This window comes from Primulina eburnea, unplaced genomic scaffold (genome assembly GCF_022965805.1).
Source record: "Primulina eburnea isolate SZY01 unplaced genomic scaffold, ASM2296580v1 ctg739_ERROPOS11973397, whole genome shotgun sequence".
NCBI lineage: Eukaryota > Viridiplantae > Streptophyta > Magnoliopsida > Lamiales > Gesneriaceae > Primulina > Primulina eburnea.
The window spans coordinates 2,337,395-2,352,912 of NW_027331510.1; the positions used below are offsets into that span (position 1 = coordinate 2,337,395).

Consider the following 15,518-nt stretch of genomic DNA (forward strand, 5'->3'; position numbering starts at 1 on the left):
TCACTCACCCCGGTTTAAGTAAGCGCAATGACCTCACAGAGTAATTTCTTCCCGCGCGCTCTACATAAACCTAAACCTCCATCATCACTTGAAACTGATTATGATTTTCCAGTGAAGTTCACCATGATGATCATTCTCGTGATATTGATGTTTTAAAATATCAGGGATTCGTGCACGAAGTCTTTATTACCATTCTCCGTGGTTTGTCTGGTGCCAAAGTCACTGAACCTGGAAATTTCCGTAGCAATCAGGATTGGTCATGGGTGTGCTGTGAAATCTTCACTGAAAGCTGAAGATGGAGTTCTTTATTCCCCTCGAAAAGAGCTTTTTCTTTTTACCCAGACCACCCGCTATCATTCTTCACGAGGAGGTAGAATTTGCAATTTTAATTATAAATATTTCCTTATCCAGCTTTATGTATAATATGCTTGTATTTGTTCTGCGGAAGTTGATGGGTTTGCTGTTTTAATATTAATCTAGATTGACTAAGTAGAGTTTGTGAGGGATACTGATGGAGGTTCAAATATGCACTACTTTGATCTTCTCATTAGATTTAAGACTGAGCAGGAGCACCTTTTCCGAAACATTCAAAGAAATGAGTGTCATTTGTTAGTAGGACACGTCGACCGGATAAAATATGTGAGAGTTGCATATATAGATTTGGACAATCCTCCAGTTTGAGCTTGCTTTTGGATTGAATTAAGTTCAAGTCTCAATCTTAACGGCATTCACTTTTTGACTTCATTAGGTTAGTTACCTCTTCCAGATTGTTTATTTTCACATTAGAAGAGTCTTTCTGGTTAAATTCTGACTATATTAGAATGTTGTTTCCGTATATCAAGTGTACATGAAGATCATGAACTTGGGGAGTGCCAAGACTACTGAGGGAGTGGCAGCTGTTCTGTAGAATGACGATGATGATGCTGTTGACCCGCATCTTGAGCGCATCGAGAATGAAGCAGCTGGAGATGAGAGCGATGAAGAGGTATGTTTGTCATTTTCTTGAATTTATTAATTATATTAGCGTCTACTATTTCAATCAAAGCGGACATGAAAACACATCATTAGTGTGCACAATTTTTTTATTTATTTGTAATATCTTGTATTTGAAATCTTCGCAGGATGAAGATAGGATGATGGAGGCTCCCCTACCGATGATTCAGGGCAAGGAGAATCTGATGGCAGTGACAATGGAGAGGAGAAATACTAATTTCCATGATGTGATTAAGTTTCTCGGCCTTATGTTGAGACTCCATTGATGGATTGATTTGGGTACCGCTCAAAAAGAAACTCAAGAAAGAGCTTTCTTTCAAGGCATCGTCAAGTAGGAAAAAAACCAAAGATGGTGACGAAGATGGGTCAAAGAAGAAGAAACTGAAGAAGAAAAGGGACTCAAATGCACCAAAGAGGGCCATCAGCGCCTTTATGTTCTTCTCCCAAACATAACTTTGTAGAATTACAGCTTCTGGACATCACACTGGTGTTGTTGATTCTGCAGCTGAGGAGAAAGCTCCATATGAGGCAAAAGCACGGGCTGATAAAAAAAACGTTATAGCGATGAAATCAAGGGGTACAAGATTCCACAGGCCTCACTGGCAGATGAATCTGAAAGCGAGTATGCGTCTTGGTGGCCGATACATAACTTCAGAGGTCATATTGCCAGTATGTAGTGGGCTCAAGACTGTGATCTGGGAAATATAATATCTGCTAATTTTGTTAACCTGAGAATATATGTTGGTTTTCCTGGGTTAAGGTGAGTGTAGGTGCAGTTGGTTGTCTTGATCAAGTTTGTGCCCTTAAAATTATGAAATGCTGTAGTACGATTGTTACATTTGTAGTATCTATGTCAAAGACAGATTTGAAGGAGGTTTTGTAATAAAATGTCTCTCAATTAAATATCGTCGAAGTTATTTTTGTGGTATGTAACTTAACTATGGAAAGATGTACGGTGGGGTGAGACGATCTCAAACTTGTAGATGAAATCAGATTTATAATCATCCTTGAAACGTGAAATTATTATGCTGGGGTTTCATTTGGTCTTTTTGTTATTTTTTATCCAAAATTTGGCAAGCGGAAGATTTTTATACATCTTTTTGTAAATTGTAAATGGGTTTTGTTCCACGGTTAAAAAAGGTAAAAACTTGTGTGAGACCATCTCACGGGTCGTATCTGTGAGACAGATCTCTTATTTGAGTCATCCATAAAAAATTATTACTTTTATATTAAGAGTATTATTTTTTATTGTGAATATCCGTAAAGTTGATCCGTCTCACAGATTAAGATACGTGATACTGTCTCCAAATAAAAACATGATTGATGTATAATGATGAGATTTGATTCCAAAATTATGATTATAGATATTATAAGAATTGGTTATTGCGGGTTTGGGTGTCGAAATCAAGATAAATATTTGGCCAAGCACAAATAATGTACCAATAAATATGAAATCTTTGTCAATGGTTCCCAAACTGTTTCCCCGAACAATTAATTAATTCCATTTTAAAAATTTATACTTTCTTGAAGAACAATACACCTTTGTCTCTATCTTATTGCCAAAGAAATTAGCGCTCGGCTAAGTACCTAAATAAACGGCGCAGATCAAGCTGTTGAGCACTCCCATCTCATCAACGGCTGAGATTCCAATAGCAACAAATTCACACTCAAAAAAATTAGGGCTTTGGCCCTCCTTATATACCCTCCACCAATTCGCTTTCTAGAAATATCGCACTCTCACACAGCATTTTTCTCTCTAATTTCATCAAGGAAACCATGGGCAAGGGTCCGGGTCTCTACTCCGACATTGGCAAAAGAGCTAGAGGTTTGATTTTTAATTCTTTCGTTATTGTGATTTGGACGAATGTTGGATATCCTTTCTTCAAATTTTTATGTTGCATTTTGGCTCTTTTTTTTTTGGATTTTTTTAGTTCTTTTTTTACTGATTTTTTTTTCTTGGAATTAGATCTTTTGAACAAGGATTATCAGGCTGACCAGAAGTTTACTATCACTACCTACTCGCCCACTGGAATTGTAAGTATCGATTTATGGGGGTTTTATTGTTTCAAAAACAGAATCGATTTATTTTTTCCGCGGTGATTAATTACGCCTGATGATGCCACAAAATCCTCTAATTAATTGTTGATCTTGAAATGTTGACTTGTTATTTTTTTTAATAATTATTAACGAATCTCATTATGTTTGTTCCTCTTTCGTTATGCTATGAATTATGATCTAGTAGTGATTTGATTGATGTTGCGGGCATCCGAGATTTGATTGATGTTGCGGGCAATCGAGACAGTTTATGTGTTTTTTTCTTTTACGTGCTTTATTCAAATATTTGATTGCTAATTTAATAGTACATCATTAGCGTGAACTATTAATGTTGGTATTCAATATTTATTTTGACGTGTTACGGATCACTGTTTTTGTGCATGCGTCAGTGCTTTAGCTCAAGTTTCTACACAAGTTCATACTTTTTGTGCTGTTACATTATCATGTTTTATATATTTCGACCATATGACATGTTTTCATTGTATGTATATTTAGAACACCATTTAAAATGAAGAATCTTAACCGAATTTATGTACTAAAATGATTTGATTTCCACCATAGGAGAGCAATGACAAATCACATGTTAAAATCATTTGACATGCATCGTGCGATGTAAAGCCAATTCTTCTAAGCATTGTTCTTGGAATTGTTGATTTATAGAATTTATATTTACATGTTTTCTTGTCTATATTCTGCATCACATCTGCATGGGATTTTGGGCATATGAATTGAAATGCTGAATCAGTTGGGTTCATTTCCATTTGTCAAGTATTTGATTTTATTCATCTTAAATTTAATTATGCTTGAAGAAGTTTAAATGCTTTTCCTATTGAAGAATTTTGTCATGCTTAAGGATTTGATTTTCAAACTAGAATTCCTCTTCGGTATGTTGTTTCATTTACTACTGGTGTGCTTGATACATGTCATCTCGTGGGATGGATATCGTCTGGGTGATTCACATTTTTTCTGCTTTGAGTGCATAGCGCAGCAATTTAGCAGTATATTTTAGTTTGCTATGTACCTATGGACAGAATTACTATTATTTGGCTAATTTAGTGCTTTGTTTGCAGACTCTCACTTCTACCGGAACAAAGAAAGGTGAATTGTTTTTGGCTGATATCAATACTCAGTTGAAGCACAAAAACATCACAACTGATGTTAAAGTGGATACCGCCTCCAACGTATAGTCTTTCTTCTACATCTGTGCTTTTATCATGAAATGCAACATCTTTAATTACCAATAGTTGTTATTTTTTGTGGATAAATACTTTGTATATCATCTTTCTTATGCTGTAACGTAAACAATTCATACAAATTGTTGAAAAAATTTAGATTGAACTTATGCATCCTTTTAAGCATTTGACTAGTTATGGAACGAATTTCAGCTCTTAACCACCATCACGGTTGATGAGCCTGCTCCTGGGTTCAAAACAATTTTAAGCTTCAGAGTTCCCGATCAAAGGTCTGGAAAGGTAAGCTAAAACCTACATATTCTCTGGCCTTGTCAAGGACTATATCTTGGGGGATTTGACCTGATTCTGTTTGTACTATAATTGTAGCTGGAACTTCAATACTTGCATGATTATGCTGGGATAAGCTCAAGCATAGGGTTGACCGCAAATCCCATTGTCAACTTTTCTGGTGTTCTGGGAAACAGTACCATTGCTCTTGGGAGCGATCTTTCTTTTGATACCAAAGAAGGAGCTTTGACCAAATTGAACTTTGGAGCAAGCTTTACAAATTCTGACCTTATTGCTGCTTTAACTCTGTAAGTCTTTTATTTTTGGCTTTCTTGAATACTTTTCCCTTCTAGTTTCATTGAAAACTATTTCATTCAAATGACGTATCATAAAGTTTGTCTCTAGTAAATGTCAAACCTATGTTGCTTCAGGAATGACAAGGGTGACACCGTGAGTGCATCATACTACCACACTGTGAGCCCTTTGACCAATACCGCTGTTGGTGCAGAGGTGACCCACAGCTTTTCGAATAATGAGAATACCATAACTGTTGGAACTCAGCATTCATTGGATCCACTGACCACTGTGAAGGCACGTGTCAACCACTTTGGCAAGGCAAGTGCTTTAATCCAGCATGAATGGCGCCCAAAGTCGCTCATCACCATTTCAACTGAGGTGGATACCAAGTCTATCGACAAAAGTGCCAAGTTTGGTCTGGCCTTGGCTCTGAAGCCATGAGATAACTGATGCTTTTATGGGCATGAAAAACCGTTGTATTGCTCGTTTTTTGGCGGACTATATTGGTGATTTTAGAAATAATGGCAGTTCTTAAACTTGATATGGTAGTTATCCTTTCTCCCTTTTCAACGTACCGAACTAGTATACGTCGGTTTCAACTTAGCTTTTGAAATTTTCTCCCATCAATGCAAGTTTGTCTTTCTTTGTCTGGTTAGACATCGTATAAATGCGACCATAAGGTTTCCAATCCTGTCTCAGCTGAAGTGATGTGTTTCCCTTATGTGTGATTGCTTTATTAGAAGAATGTGTTTTATCTTGTGTTGGAGTGACGTCCATTTTGAGTAGTTATGCTCAACGGGCACAAGGGGGCAATCACGGTTCATTCCTTTTTCTTTCTTTTTTCACAAAAATATTCTGTTTTGGAGTTCTCTTTGTATATCATAATATTGTTTGTAGATTTACACAACTCTGTCGTAAAGGCTGTGCGCTTCTGCCTGTCCTTGGCAAAGACGTAGATGTTTAACCTTAGAATAACCTCTTTCATTATCAGAATGCCGACCAGATTAATCGAAAAGTTAACCAGATGCCATGTGCGTGACCGGAACAAATAGATCGAACTTAACTGTTATATTGCTGTTAGGTTTGATATTGATTTGTTTTCTCTGAAATGGTGGTCGTGTGGAACTCTTGTAGCTCAAATTTTACAAGTCCCCTTCAAAGGAGTAGTTCACTCTTTTGCTTTATGAACCAAAGAAACTCTACATCTTCCACAGATAATCCGATGGCTAGTATCTAACATATTTTACCACTATGCCATATGCTGACATGTCTTGTATTTGATGAGCAAGATCTTAAGAAGATGCCACGTTGCTTCAAAAAAAAAGGATACAATGTGGATATGAATTATTTATTTGGGCATATCAGGTCCATAAAAACTTCGTAAATGGGCTTTTTTGACAAGGCTATTCGATATCCAATATTAGGGATGACAATTGGACGTGTTTGGAGATAGATTTGGACAAATCCGAGACAAGATGCCTCACTTTAGATTCGTTCCGCACCAAAATTTTTATTATTTTTAGATTTTATTCAATACAAAGTAAATTTTTTTTGCACATTAATAAAGCAATAAAGTTATCTACCAAATTTAAATTAATAATATTTAATAATAAAAAAAATAGTGTCATAAATTAAAATTTATGAATGTTGTGTTTAATTAATAAGAAAAAAAGTATAATTATTAGAATAAACTCATTCAAATATTAAAATATTTAAAAATAAAATTATAAATAAGATATTTATTATAATTATATTATATTATTAATAACATATATAATAGCGAGACTCATCGGAAACTAAGTAATAGAAAAACTTGAGAGAGAGAGAGACTACATCTAACCCTTTCCAGCGTAAGAGAACTGAGGTCGTCGGCTCATGCCACCTAGTCATCTATATCGTCGCGTCTAAAAGCCATCCGCCCGTATTAGTGCTGGAAACTCCAACTTGAACTCTTGCAAAAACTCGGATAAATTGGTTCTTTCTCTCATAACTTAATTCTCATACTTTCTCTTATCTTCTCACTCATATTTTCCGCTCAAAACGTTCATATTACGTTTCGGATATCATTATTGAGGCTAAAATCGAGGTTTCATTGCGATATTAAGCTTTTCTTGTCTTTTCTTCTCGTAAATTCGTGTGATAACTGATCAGGATGCTAGTTGGTTGATGTCCATATTGGTAGTTGATTTTGGGATGCGCGAATTTGGGTGCAGGCAATGCCGACATTTGAGTAAAAGGTCACCAGGCTTAAATCTCCAACTAACAACCCTTCATGTGTGTGGATTTTAAAGTGTTTTTGCTTAAAAGTATTTTTTTAAAACAAAAAATTACTTTAATAATTTGATATGTATACTATTTGGATGGTCTTTTAGTGCTTTTAAAAGAACTTACTAAGCTGAAATTTGGAGTTTTTTTAAGACTTCTCTATTAATTGTGAATTAAAAAAAAGTGTTTTTTATCACAACTTTTATTTAAAAACAATTTTCAAATAAAAATACTTTTAAATTCAATGGACTTGGGGATGGAAATTCGGTATTTGATTACCAAAGTATTAAGACATACCGATATCGAATTTCATAACCGTTCATAAAAACATTGTTTGGTTAATTTATTTGTTGATATGGAATTTATAATCCACTAAATACCTCATTGAATTATTAATGAAACATAAATTAGTCTATTCACAACAAAATTATTATTTAAAAATATCCATTAACTAACCAAAGTTGGGAAAAAATGATAAAATAAAATCATATTGTTGAATATTTATAGGTGCCTTTAGGCTTTAACCAAGTTTTCAAACCATATTTTCACACATATTAAAAAATAGTTGAAAAAATAAATTTTACAAAGAAATTTTTAATTTTCCTCCTTATTTAGTTAATGTTTTAATAATTAAATGAACAACTCTCAGTAGCTAAAAAGTAAATTAAGGGGTAGATTGGTAAAAAAAAATTGAGTAAATAATACGAAATTAGACTATATTTGAAACTAAAAAAAAAAGAAAAAGAAATTCAGCCTAAATATATGTGACAAGGAGTATGTGGTACATCACGGAGGGAGTATGTGGTACAAAGAAATTCCTCTGATTTCAAAATCTTGCCAAGCATACGTCCCCCCCTCAAAAAGTACATAGCAAATAGTAGGAAAAACGGCTGCTACCTCCATTAATTGATATGAGCCAGGCACAACCCATAAAACCCACGTTTATCTGACATTAAGTAATGCCACTGTATCTATATATACGCACGCTGTAAGCCTGTAGGCAGCGCACCGGTCATACTCAAACCGTGTAGGACTGCTGAATTGTATTTATGTCGAGATTCTTCAACTTCACAACTGATTCCACATGCCCTTTGAGAGTATGCAACTCTCTCAGCCTGCAACATTAGTAAGCGAACAGTTGTGAAATACGATAGAGCAAAGATGGAATTTAGAGAACATATGCCCGACACAAGATGGAATCTAATCTAATTGGGGACAGTTGGGGGTGTTGGTATTGGGTGAGATTTAATCTTTTTTGCACGTCTAGAAGAAATGAAGAATTGCAGACAGTCTGAACCACTGCCTCTACTATGATGCATCACAGTTGGAACTCCTAGTGGGCAGGAAACAAGGGAAGAAAGCCTTTAAGAAAACTACAATATATGGTAGCGTATAGCCCTACTTTCATTGGCATTTTCAGTAACTTGTTGAAAAGTGATATTGATGATTTTCCAGTTTTTAAAATTATTTGTCCACCATGGAGTTACTTTATACACATACCTTGCCATATCAGCACGTCGTTTTGCTTCTTCCGCGATCTGATTTAGATCGTTATAATTACTGCGTTCACCAAGCTGTGTCTCAGGTGGATGAAGTCCATGGAGAGTCCTTTGTGCCTGTGCCCACTTGAGCTCACGCTCTTCCTTTCCAAAATCCTTCTTCCTTGTGAAGGCAATCTACAACGTCATCCCAAAATGAATGGAGTGACTTCAAAATTTTAATCCAATAAATACGAGATTATGGTTCCATTCTGACATACCCTTTGCTCAAAGACAAGATCCCAGGCCCTTCCGCTCAAGACGTATCTGATGATAAATTTGATGAAGTCGAGTGGAATATAGCATACGACATTATATAACCATATAACTCCTGCCCAACCCCATCCTATCCCTTCTATCGCAGAAAAACTCCAATTGGCATATACAGCAATTAGGGTTGCAACCTGCCATGAAAAAGAAGTAAAATTGTTCAGGTTGTCGGCATGCTTCCCAATTAAGAACCAAAGGACCAGTAATTTACTTACAAGCTGAGCAGCGAGAAAAGCCCCTATGAGCAGAAGTCCTGGACGCTCGGCAAAAGACCAACTTCTTGATCTGGTCACAAATATCAAGGCTTGACTGATGATGCTAACCTGCAAATATATTGCAGACGCCATCTTTCTGAAGTTGGGGTGAAATTTTTTCTCGAGAGATGCAACCCCGAATACACGCTGTAATTCAGAATATGCAGGCAAAAAACAGTAACTCAGAGCATAGTTCTTGACTTAGTTCACCAATGTAAAAGCCACTTTAACAAATGATGAATAGCCACACAAGCCAAAGCATCTCTTTCTAGTGCATAATCTGCGCAATAATACTAGGAGCAAGCATACCCTCTGTATCAATTTTTGTTTTGAAACTCCCTTTACTAATACTATTTTTTGAACTTCCTAATTTAATAACTGTGAACACAAGCAGCATTATGTCCAACACAAGCACAATAGATAGTCATCCATATTTGATGTAATTAAAACCATACATACAGTGAAGAAGTTTGTATCATATGCTGCCCAGAAGAAAATGACCGTCATCATAGCCAAGTAGCTCCCGAGAATGATCCCTGTCGTAAAAATCTCAGCCAACTTCCAGCTGTCAGGTAAAGGAGATGGTTTCACTCTATCCTTTGATATTGTCATTATAGTACCTAGGTCAAAATTGAAGCTTCAGAATTACCAAAACATACTTCCAATAATAGCAATCTTTCCATGTGCAATGCACTAGTGTGTTTCTTCAATACATATGTAAAAGAAGCGAGTTCCCATGATTAATCTATTGAATCTAGCGTAACAATACGAAAACTGGAGTAGCAAGTATACGTGCATGGTTTAACTGGCAAGGATAGTTGAGAAATGAAGGGAAGGGGTTAAGGGGAAAACATTTACCATCATTCAGTATGGCAATTATCAGAACCATGAAAGGTGGGAAGTCAAACTTCCATATGAGGGCAAGCAACATGAAACCAAGCTGTACATCAAAAGTTACATCAGAGAGTATGATTACAACTAGATCAATGTCAAAACCACAGTAATTAATAAGTAAACAATTTTAAAAACTTACAACGATACGGATTGTGATAGAGACAGCATAAATCTGCATAATAAAAAAAAAACAAGCAGATTAAGAGATATTTGCTAAACTTGTGCAGCATAAGGCAGCTAGGGAAGGTGTTGTTTGTGAATAAAGAGAGGGGACCTGGTTATAGCTAAATTACTAAATTAGTAGTAGTCTACATGTAAAAGGAACGGCCCCAATCCCCAACCCAGAAAAAAGAGTCGCTGTAGTTTTCTAGCCAAGAAAATTGATTCTAAATACTTACCGTATAATTTTTCATCCTCTGAAAGATTGCTCGACTAGTTAGCACAGCACTAATGATAACACTTAGTCCAGGTTCAGTAAGGACAATATCAGATGCGCTACGAGCAGCATCAGTTGCATCGGCAACAGCTATGCCAATATCAGCTTTCTTGAGAGCAGGGGCATCATTCACCCCATCGCCAGTCATCCCACAAATATGTTTCATGGCTTGCAAACGTTTGACAATTTCGTATTTGTGCTCTGCAAAGGTGAACTTGAATTGGCATAGATATTAAATTAAGTAAAGACAGAATTTATTCTCATAGAAGACAGGTGGTGGAACTATCACCAACAGAAAAAGGAGCATACCGGGGAAAACGCCAGCAAAACCATCAGCCTTTTCGATCAACTCATCAACGGGCAAGGTAGCAATGGACTCATCTTTGTTGTGCCCTAACAAAGTAGATGAAGGATACATGTTGGTTCCCATCCCCAAACGACGCCCTGTTTCCTTCCCTATCGCAAGCTGATCACCTGATGCAAAATCAAATTCGGATCATTTCGTAATACAAAATGGAAGTACACCCGAAGTCCCGAACAAGATAAAAGTAGTTACAAATCCTAAATGCGAGATAGTGCATGACAAGTGGAGATACTACTTCAGTTCAAAACTTTCTAAAAACACTAGGTTAAAACCAATGTCACGACACAAATTGCAAATTTCAGGTCTGAGAACTTTTATTTTTTATGCTTCCTAACTCCAACCAGAGAAAATATGCCAAGAAATGAGAGTCGGTACTCGAAACCCTACAGAAAGAGGTAACCGACATATGAAGTTCAACAATGAGTTAAGAAGTAACAAATAAACATTTCCTCGTAATGAACCCTGAGACACAATCTGCCTTGTCATCAGTTTGGTTATATCTGTCCAAGAGTAGAAAACAAAAAAAGTTGCCTTGGGTATAAAAAGACCCTAAACTACTATGACCGTTGATAAGTTATTTCTTTTAGAAATGTTCAAGTGAAGTGGCAGTGGGGAGGAGCTAATTAAGATAAACGATTAATGATGAACAACGAGATAAACTGAGATCCAGTGAGGAATTTAACTAGATCTCTGCTAAAAAGTGATACGTCTAATCAATTAAACACGCCAGATGCATTCGAACTCTTGGTGAATCATTCACCAAAGCGTATATGCATCAAAAGTTTGTGTAAAAGTATATGCTCACCAGTTATCATCTTCACATTTACACCAAGATTCAGCGCCCTTCTGATTGTCTCTGCGCTATCATGCCTGGGAGGATCAAAAAGAGGCAAGAGTCCAATAAATTTCCACGGACCTCCGGGACTCTCCTTCCTTCCTTCAGGAACTTCCTGAAATACAATAAGGCTGTCAAATGCATGACAAGAGGGAGGACTTACACACAGAATGGTAAAAAGTTCAGTAAGTGGGGCCAAAAATTAATCAGAGAAGATGGGCCACCTGATATGCTACTCCCAGAGATCGTAACCCACGCTCAGCGAACTTATCAATCACAGAATGAACTCTACGTTCTATCTCAGATTTGTTATGCGCAAGATGTAAGATCTAAAAGCAAAAAGGTGCAGCTAATCAGAAAAGCATCTAGCAATACATAGCAATCGGTTATCAGATCTTTTGTAATACCTGTTCAGGGGCACCCTTGCTGACTCGATGCCAGTTGCCTTCACTATCAAAATATGTCAAAGCAGTGCGCTTATCAGTTGGATTGAATGGTAAGAAATGAACCTCTTGAATGCCCGCCCTTGCCTTTATTATGTAATAGAAGCAGAGGAAAAAAATTCTCTTAATCATTGTTAATTCATGGAATCAACAATTAGACCAAAATGTAACCTTTGTAAAATCATGCATGTATTACTACTACGCCTCCCATAAAAACCATCTCACGAGGATGCAATTTAATGTCTTCGTACCTCCTTGGGATCTGCCAACATTCCTACAATGGCAGTATCGATGGCATCTTGGTTTTCCATCCGAGAGGCCCTGGCAGCCATTAGAACAATGGTATCTACATCCACTCCTTTAGAGAAGACCTGCAATCATTAATGAGACTAAGGAGTTAAAAACAGGCAGTGAAAGGCCAAGTCCATACACTAGACAGTTTTATGGACCTCAATAAGACTTTTGTCAACTGTAAGTTTGTTCAATGTCAAGGTTCCAGTTTTGTCACTGCAAAGCACATCCATGCCAGCCATTTCTTCGATTGCTGTCATTCTTTTAGTGATTGCCCCCTGATAGAATAAACTGATTATAAATATAAAAAACTTCAAACTAAACACTTTCAGCTTCAACGAAAGCAGCAAAGGCATTGTACCTGCTGGGACAAACGGTGTGAACCAATTGCCATTGTAACAGACAACACTGTTGGCATTGCAATTGGAATTCCTCCAATAAGGAGTACAAGCAAATTATCAATTCCTGGACGATAAGGGCGGTGTTGGATAGGGTACATCACAATGATTTCAATGATCATCCCCACAGCAATAGAACATATGCAGAAATTTCCAATGGCAGTCAAGACCTTCAGAAAACAGAAACCAACAATCAACATCAAATTTCCAAAAAGATGTAGTGTGCAAAAAATGATAATTTTACACACTTCAGTGGATGGAAACAAACATGGAAAATTTGCCTATAACAAATAACATACACTGACAGATGAAATGAATAGATTCCCATAGTTTCAGAGTAATATCAATGTTTTGATAGCGGTATTGAGTGCAACAATTGGATTTACAATCCACACCTTCTGAAAGTGCCCAACTTGATTAGTGGAGTCTACAAGGTGGGCGGCTTTTCCGAAGAAGGTGTGCACACCAGTGGCGATGACCATTGCTTCTATCTCCCCTTGTTTGACTGTAGAACCTGAGTATATACCATCCCCGGGGCTTTTTGTCACGGGAAGGGATTCCCCTGTTAGAGCGGACTGTAACAGAAAAATAGTAAATAATCAGTTGAGCGACAGAAAGACAAGTATAAAAAAGTAAAACATATAAGCCAGAGTCGGACCTGGTCGATTTTCAAAGGATCACCCTCTAGGAGTCGAGCATCAGCTGGTATAATATCTCCCAACTTTATGCTAATTATGTCCCCTGGAACAAGAATGGCGGCATCTTCCTCAACCCATTGCCCATCTCGCAGAACCTATACATTTTTCATTAAAACATACTTTCAATCGAATGAAATAATTGCAATTTCTGCAAAATTTGTACGTAGAATTACACAAAATACGTTATGCAATTAGACCAAATAACATTTAACCACCTTCGCTTTCGGAGCAAGACGAGCCATGAGGGCAGCAGCAGCATTTCCAGCATTGTTTTCCTCGATGAAACTAATGGTGGAGTTGATTATAAGAAGAGTAATGATACCAACAAAATCCTGCCAATCTGGTGGTTTCCCCTGCAAAGTACTCCCCAAGTAATTAAATTCATTAAACGGAAAAAGAAGGATTCGTAAAATATGGAAAAATTCCACAAATATTGACGAATTTAATTATTGAAAAAGGCTTATCAAAACAGCAAACCAGCGTTGACCAGAAATCAAAAGCGAAAAAAAAAAACCGATAGACGCATACAAAAATAGTTTAATTTCAAACAGGCGAATAAGTTATTCTATGCTGTTTAGCATTTAATATCGCGACGACCACTGGAGTAGCAAAAGATTATTAAAAATTTTAATCATAATATTCTATGTTGTTTAGCATTATTCAAATAGTTAACTACAACTTTGCTGCATGCACAGTATATAGTTAAATTAAGTGACGGAGAACACCACACACACACACACACAACGAAAAGCAAAAATTATAATCATTATTATTAAAAAAAGAAAAGCACTAACTCCTCCATTAGCGAGAGCAATGGCCATAATTGCCGCAGCTTCCATCACCCATGACAAAGGATTCCACATAAACCCTAAAAACTTCAGAATCTTGCTCTCCTGCAATTATCCATATTTTTTCCGCAAAAAAATACATAACCAGAAGAAAAATAGCGTATAACTAAATTTCGGAAATAACATAAAAATATAAAAACTAACCTCCTTCTCTTCGAGCTTGTTGTGACCAAAGATTTCGAGCCTTCTGTTAGCATCCTCAGATGACAGCCCCTCTCTTGTGCATCTCAGATTCTCAAACACCTCTTCGATCGGTATGTTCTCCTGAAACCGTAGTAGTATTCACCAACAAATCAAAAAAACAGAGGAAACATGCAACAACACAAAACAGAGGAAAAAACGAAGTAAATCCAAAGTCCAAACCAAATCCACGGCTTCTCTCTTAAGAGCCTCCATAGCTTCATCCTTCGCCGTCATATCAACAACAAACAAGCACAGTAAACTCTCAATCAATCCAAATCGAGATATGAATACAATCAGGAGTAAAGTCTAAAGGCATCCGTACGTCAGAATGAAACCGAAAAAGCTCGCTAAATCACAAGAGGATAAAGAGAGAAGAAATGTAGAAAGTGTGGGTGAGAAATAGGAATTTTGAAGGAATCGAGCAGTTAAGTTCTCTGCATATATTCGCAGCACCATTCGGTCACGCGCTAACGCGCATCCCTGTCGCGTGAGTGGAAAAAGGGAAATAATCTATAATATATATGTTGGTGGAACAGATGTTCATTGAGTTTTCTTTTTTCTGGAACAAAGGTTTTTTTATTTGGTGTGACCTGTAATACTAATGGCCGTGTACCTGTACTTGTCAAGTACATCCCCATCCCAACTATTCCTCCGTTTGACTAGCATATATTTGGGTATCCACAGCGATGAATATTATCCTTGTCATGTCATCCAAATATTTTTTCTGTTGAAATATTCACCATTGTATATCATTGAATTGTGTGTCACAACAATACCCGGTTACTAATTTGTAACCGAATATTGTAATTTTTTTTAATTTCTTAAAACAAGCGTGATTGATACGCGCTTGTTTGTTGGGTTGTGATGGGTCGAGCTTCTTTGTTTTTTTTTTTTTAGAGCTTTTTTTTTTGGGTCAAGCTGGGTCGAGGTGGGGTCGAGGTGAAGATCTTGGGTCGAGAGTCAAGCTCTTCACCTCGACCCAAACTCTTCACTTTA

General features: G+C 36.8%; 2 protein-coding genes and 1 long non-coding RNA gene across 4 annotated transcripts; 2 read left to right on the forward strand and 1 right to left on the reverse strand.

Annotated features, from left to right (window-relative positions):
* Window positions 1–1,957, forward strand: LOC140821720 (uncharacterized). 2 transcript variants are annotated; one of them, XR_012115834.1, is made up of 4 exons: window positions 1–370; window positions 481–748; window positions 843–985; window positions 1,122–1,957. It is a non-coding gene; the product is annotated as an uncharacterized lncRNA (long non-coding RNA). The 2 variants fall into 2 exon arrangements; XR_012115833.1 differs by having other exon boundaries at window positions 8–748.
* Window positions 1,958–2,661: 704 nt separating this feature from the next.
* On the forward strand, window positions 2,662–5,460 carry LOC140822009 (mitochondrial outer membrane protein porin of 34 kDa-like). Its single transcript, XM_073182717.1, has 6 exons — window positions 2,662–2,818; window positions 2,960–3,027; window positions 4,119–4,229; window positions 4,434–4,520; window positions 4,608–4,816; window positions 4,940–5,460. Exons 1-6 carry the CDS (start codon window positions 2,770–2,772, stop codon window positions 5,244–5,246), a joined length of 831 nt encoding a protein of 276 aa, XP_073038818.1. The 5' UTR covers window positions 2,662–2,769; the 3' UTR covers window positions 5,247–5,460.
* Window positions 5,461–7,808: 2,348 nt separating this feature from the next.
* Window positions 7,809–14,960, reverse strand: LOC140822089 (plasma membrane ATPase 1-like). The gene is made up of 21 exons (XM_073182813.1): window positions 14,703–14,960; window positions 14,484–14,603; window positions 14,286–14,384; window positions 13,707–13,844; window positions 13,452–13,586; window positions 13,189–13,368; window positions 12,757–12,963; window positions 12,554–12,673; window positions 12,356–12,475; window positions 12,069–12,191; window positions 11,886–11,990; window positions 11,632–11,776; window positions 10,772–10,936; window positions 10,425–10,663; window positions 10,166–10,198; window positions 9,991–10,072; window positions 9,592–9,752; window positions 9,094–9,279; window positions 8,830–9,012; window positions 8,571–8,746; window positions 7,809–8,185 (listed from the first exon to the last, which is right to left on the reverse strand). Exons 1-21 carry the CDS (start codon window positions 14,754–14,756, stop codon window positions 8,089–8,091), a joined length of 2,868 nt encoding a protein of 955 aa, XP_073038914.1. The 5' UTR covers window positions 14,757–14,960; the 3' UTR covers window positions 7,809–8,088.
* Window positions 14,961–15,518: the final 558 nt, after the last annotated feature.

Excerpts from the sequence above, each read along its gene's own strand:
- LOC140822009 (XM_073182717.1), top strand. The coding sequence starts at position 2,770 with ATGGGCAAGGGTCCGGGTCTCTACTCCGACATTGGCAAAAGAGCTAGA. Across the intron at positions 2,819-2,959 it reads CATTGGCAAAAGAGCTAGAG|ATCTTTTGAACAAGGATTAT; the intron begins GTTTGATTTTTA and ends TCTTGGAATTAG. Across the intron at positions 4,817-4,939 it reads CTTATTGCTGCTTTAACTCT|GAATGACAAGGGTGACACCG; the intron begins GTAAGTCTTTTA and ends ATGTTGCTTCAG.
- LOC140822089 (XM_073182813.1), bottom strand. The coding sequence starts at position 14,756 with ATGACGGCGAAGGATGAAGCTATGGAGGCTCTTAAGAGAGAAGCCGTG. Across the intron at positions 14,385-14,483 it reads ACAAGCTCGAAGAGAAGGAG|GAGAGCAAGATTCTGAAGTT; the intron begins GTTAGTTTTTAT and ends GGATAATTGCAG. Across the intron at positions 10,664-10,771 it reads TTTTGCTGGCGTTTTCCCCG|AGCACAAATACGAAATTGTC; the intron begins GTATGCTCCTTT and ends TCACCTTTGCAG.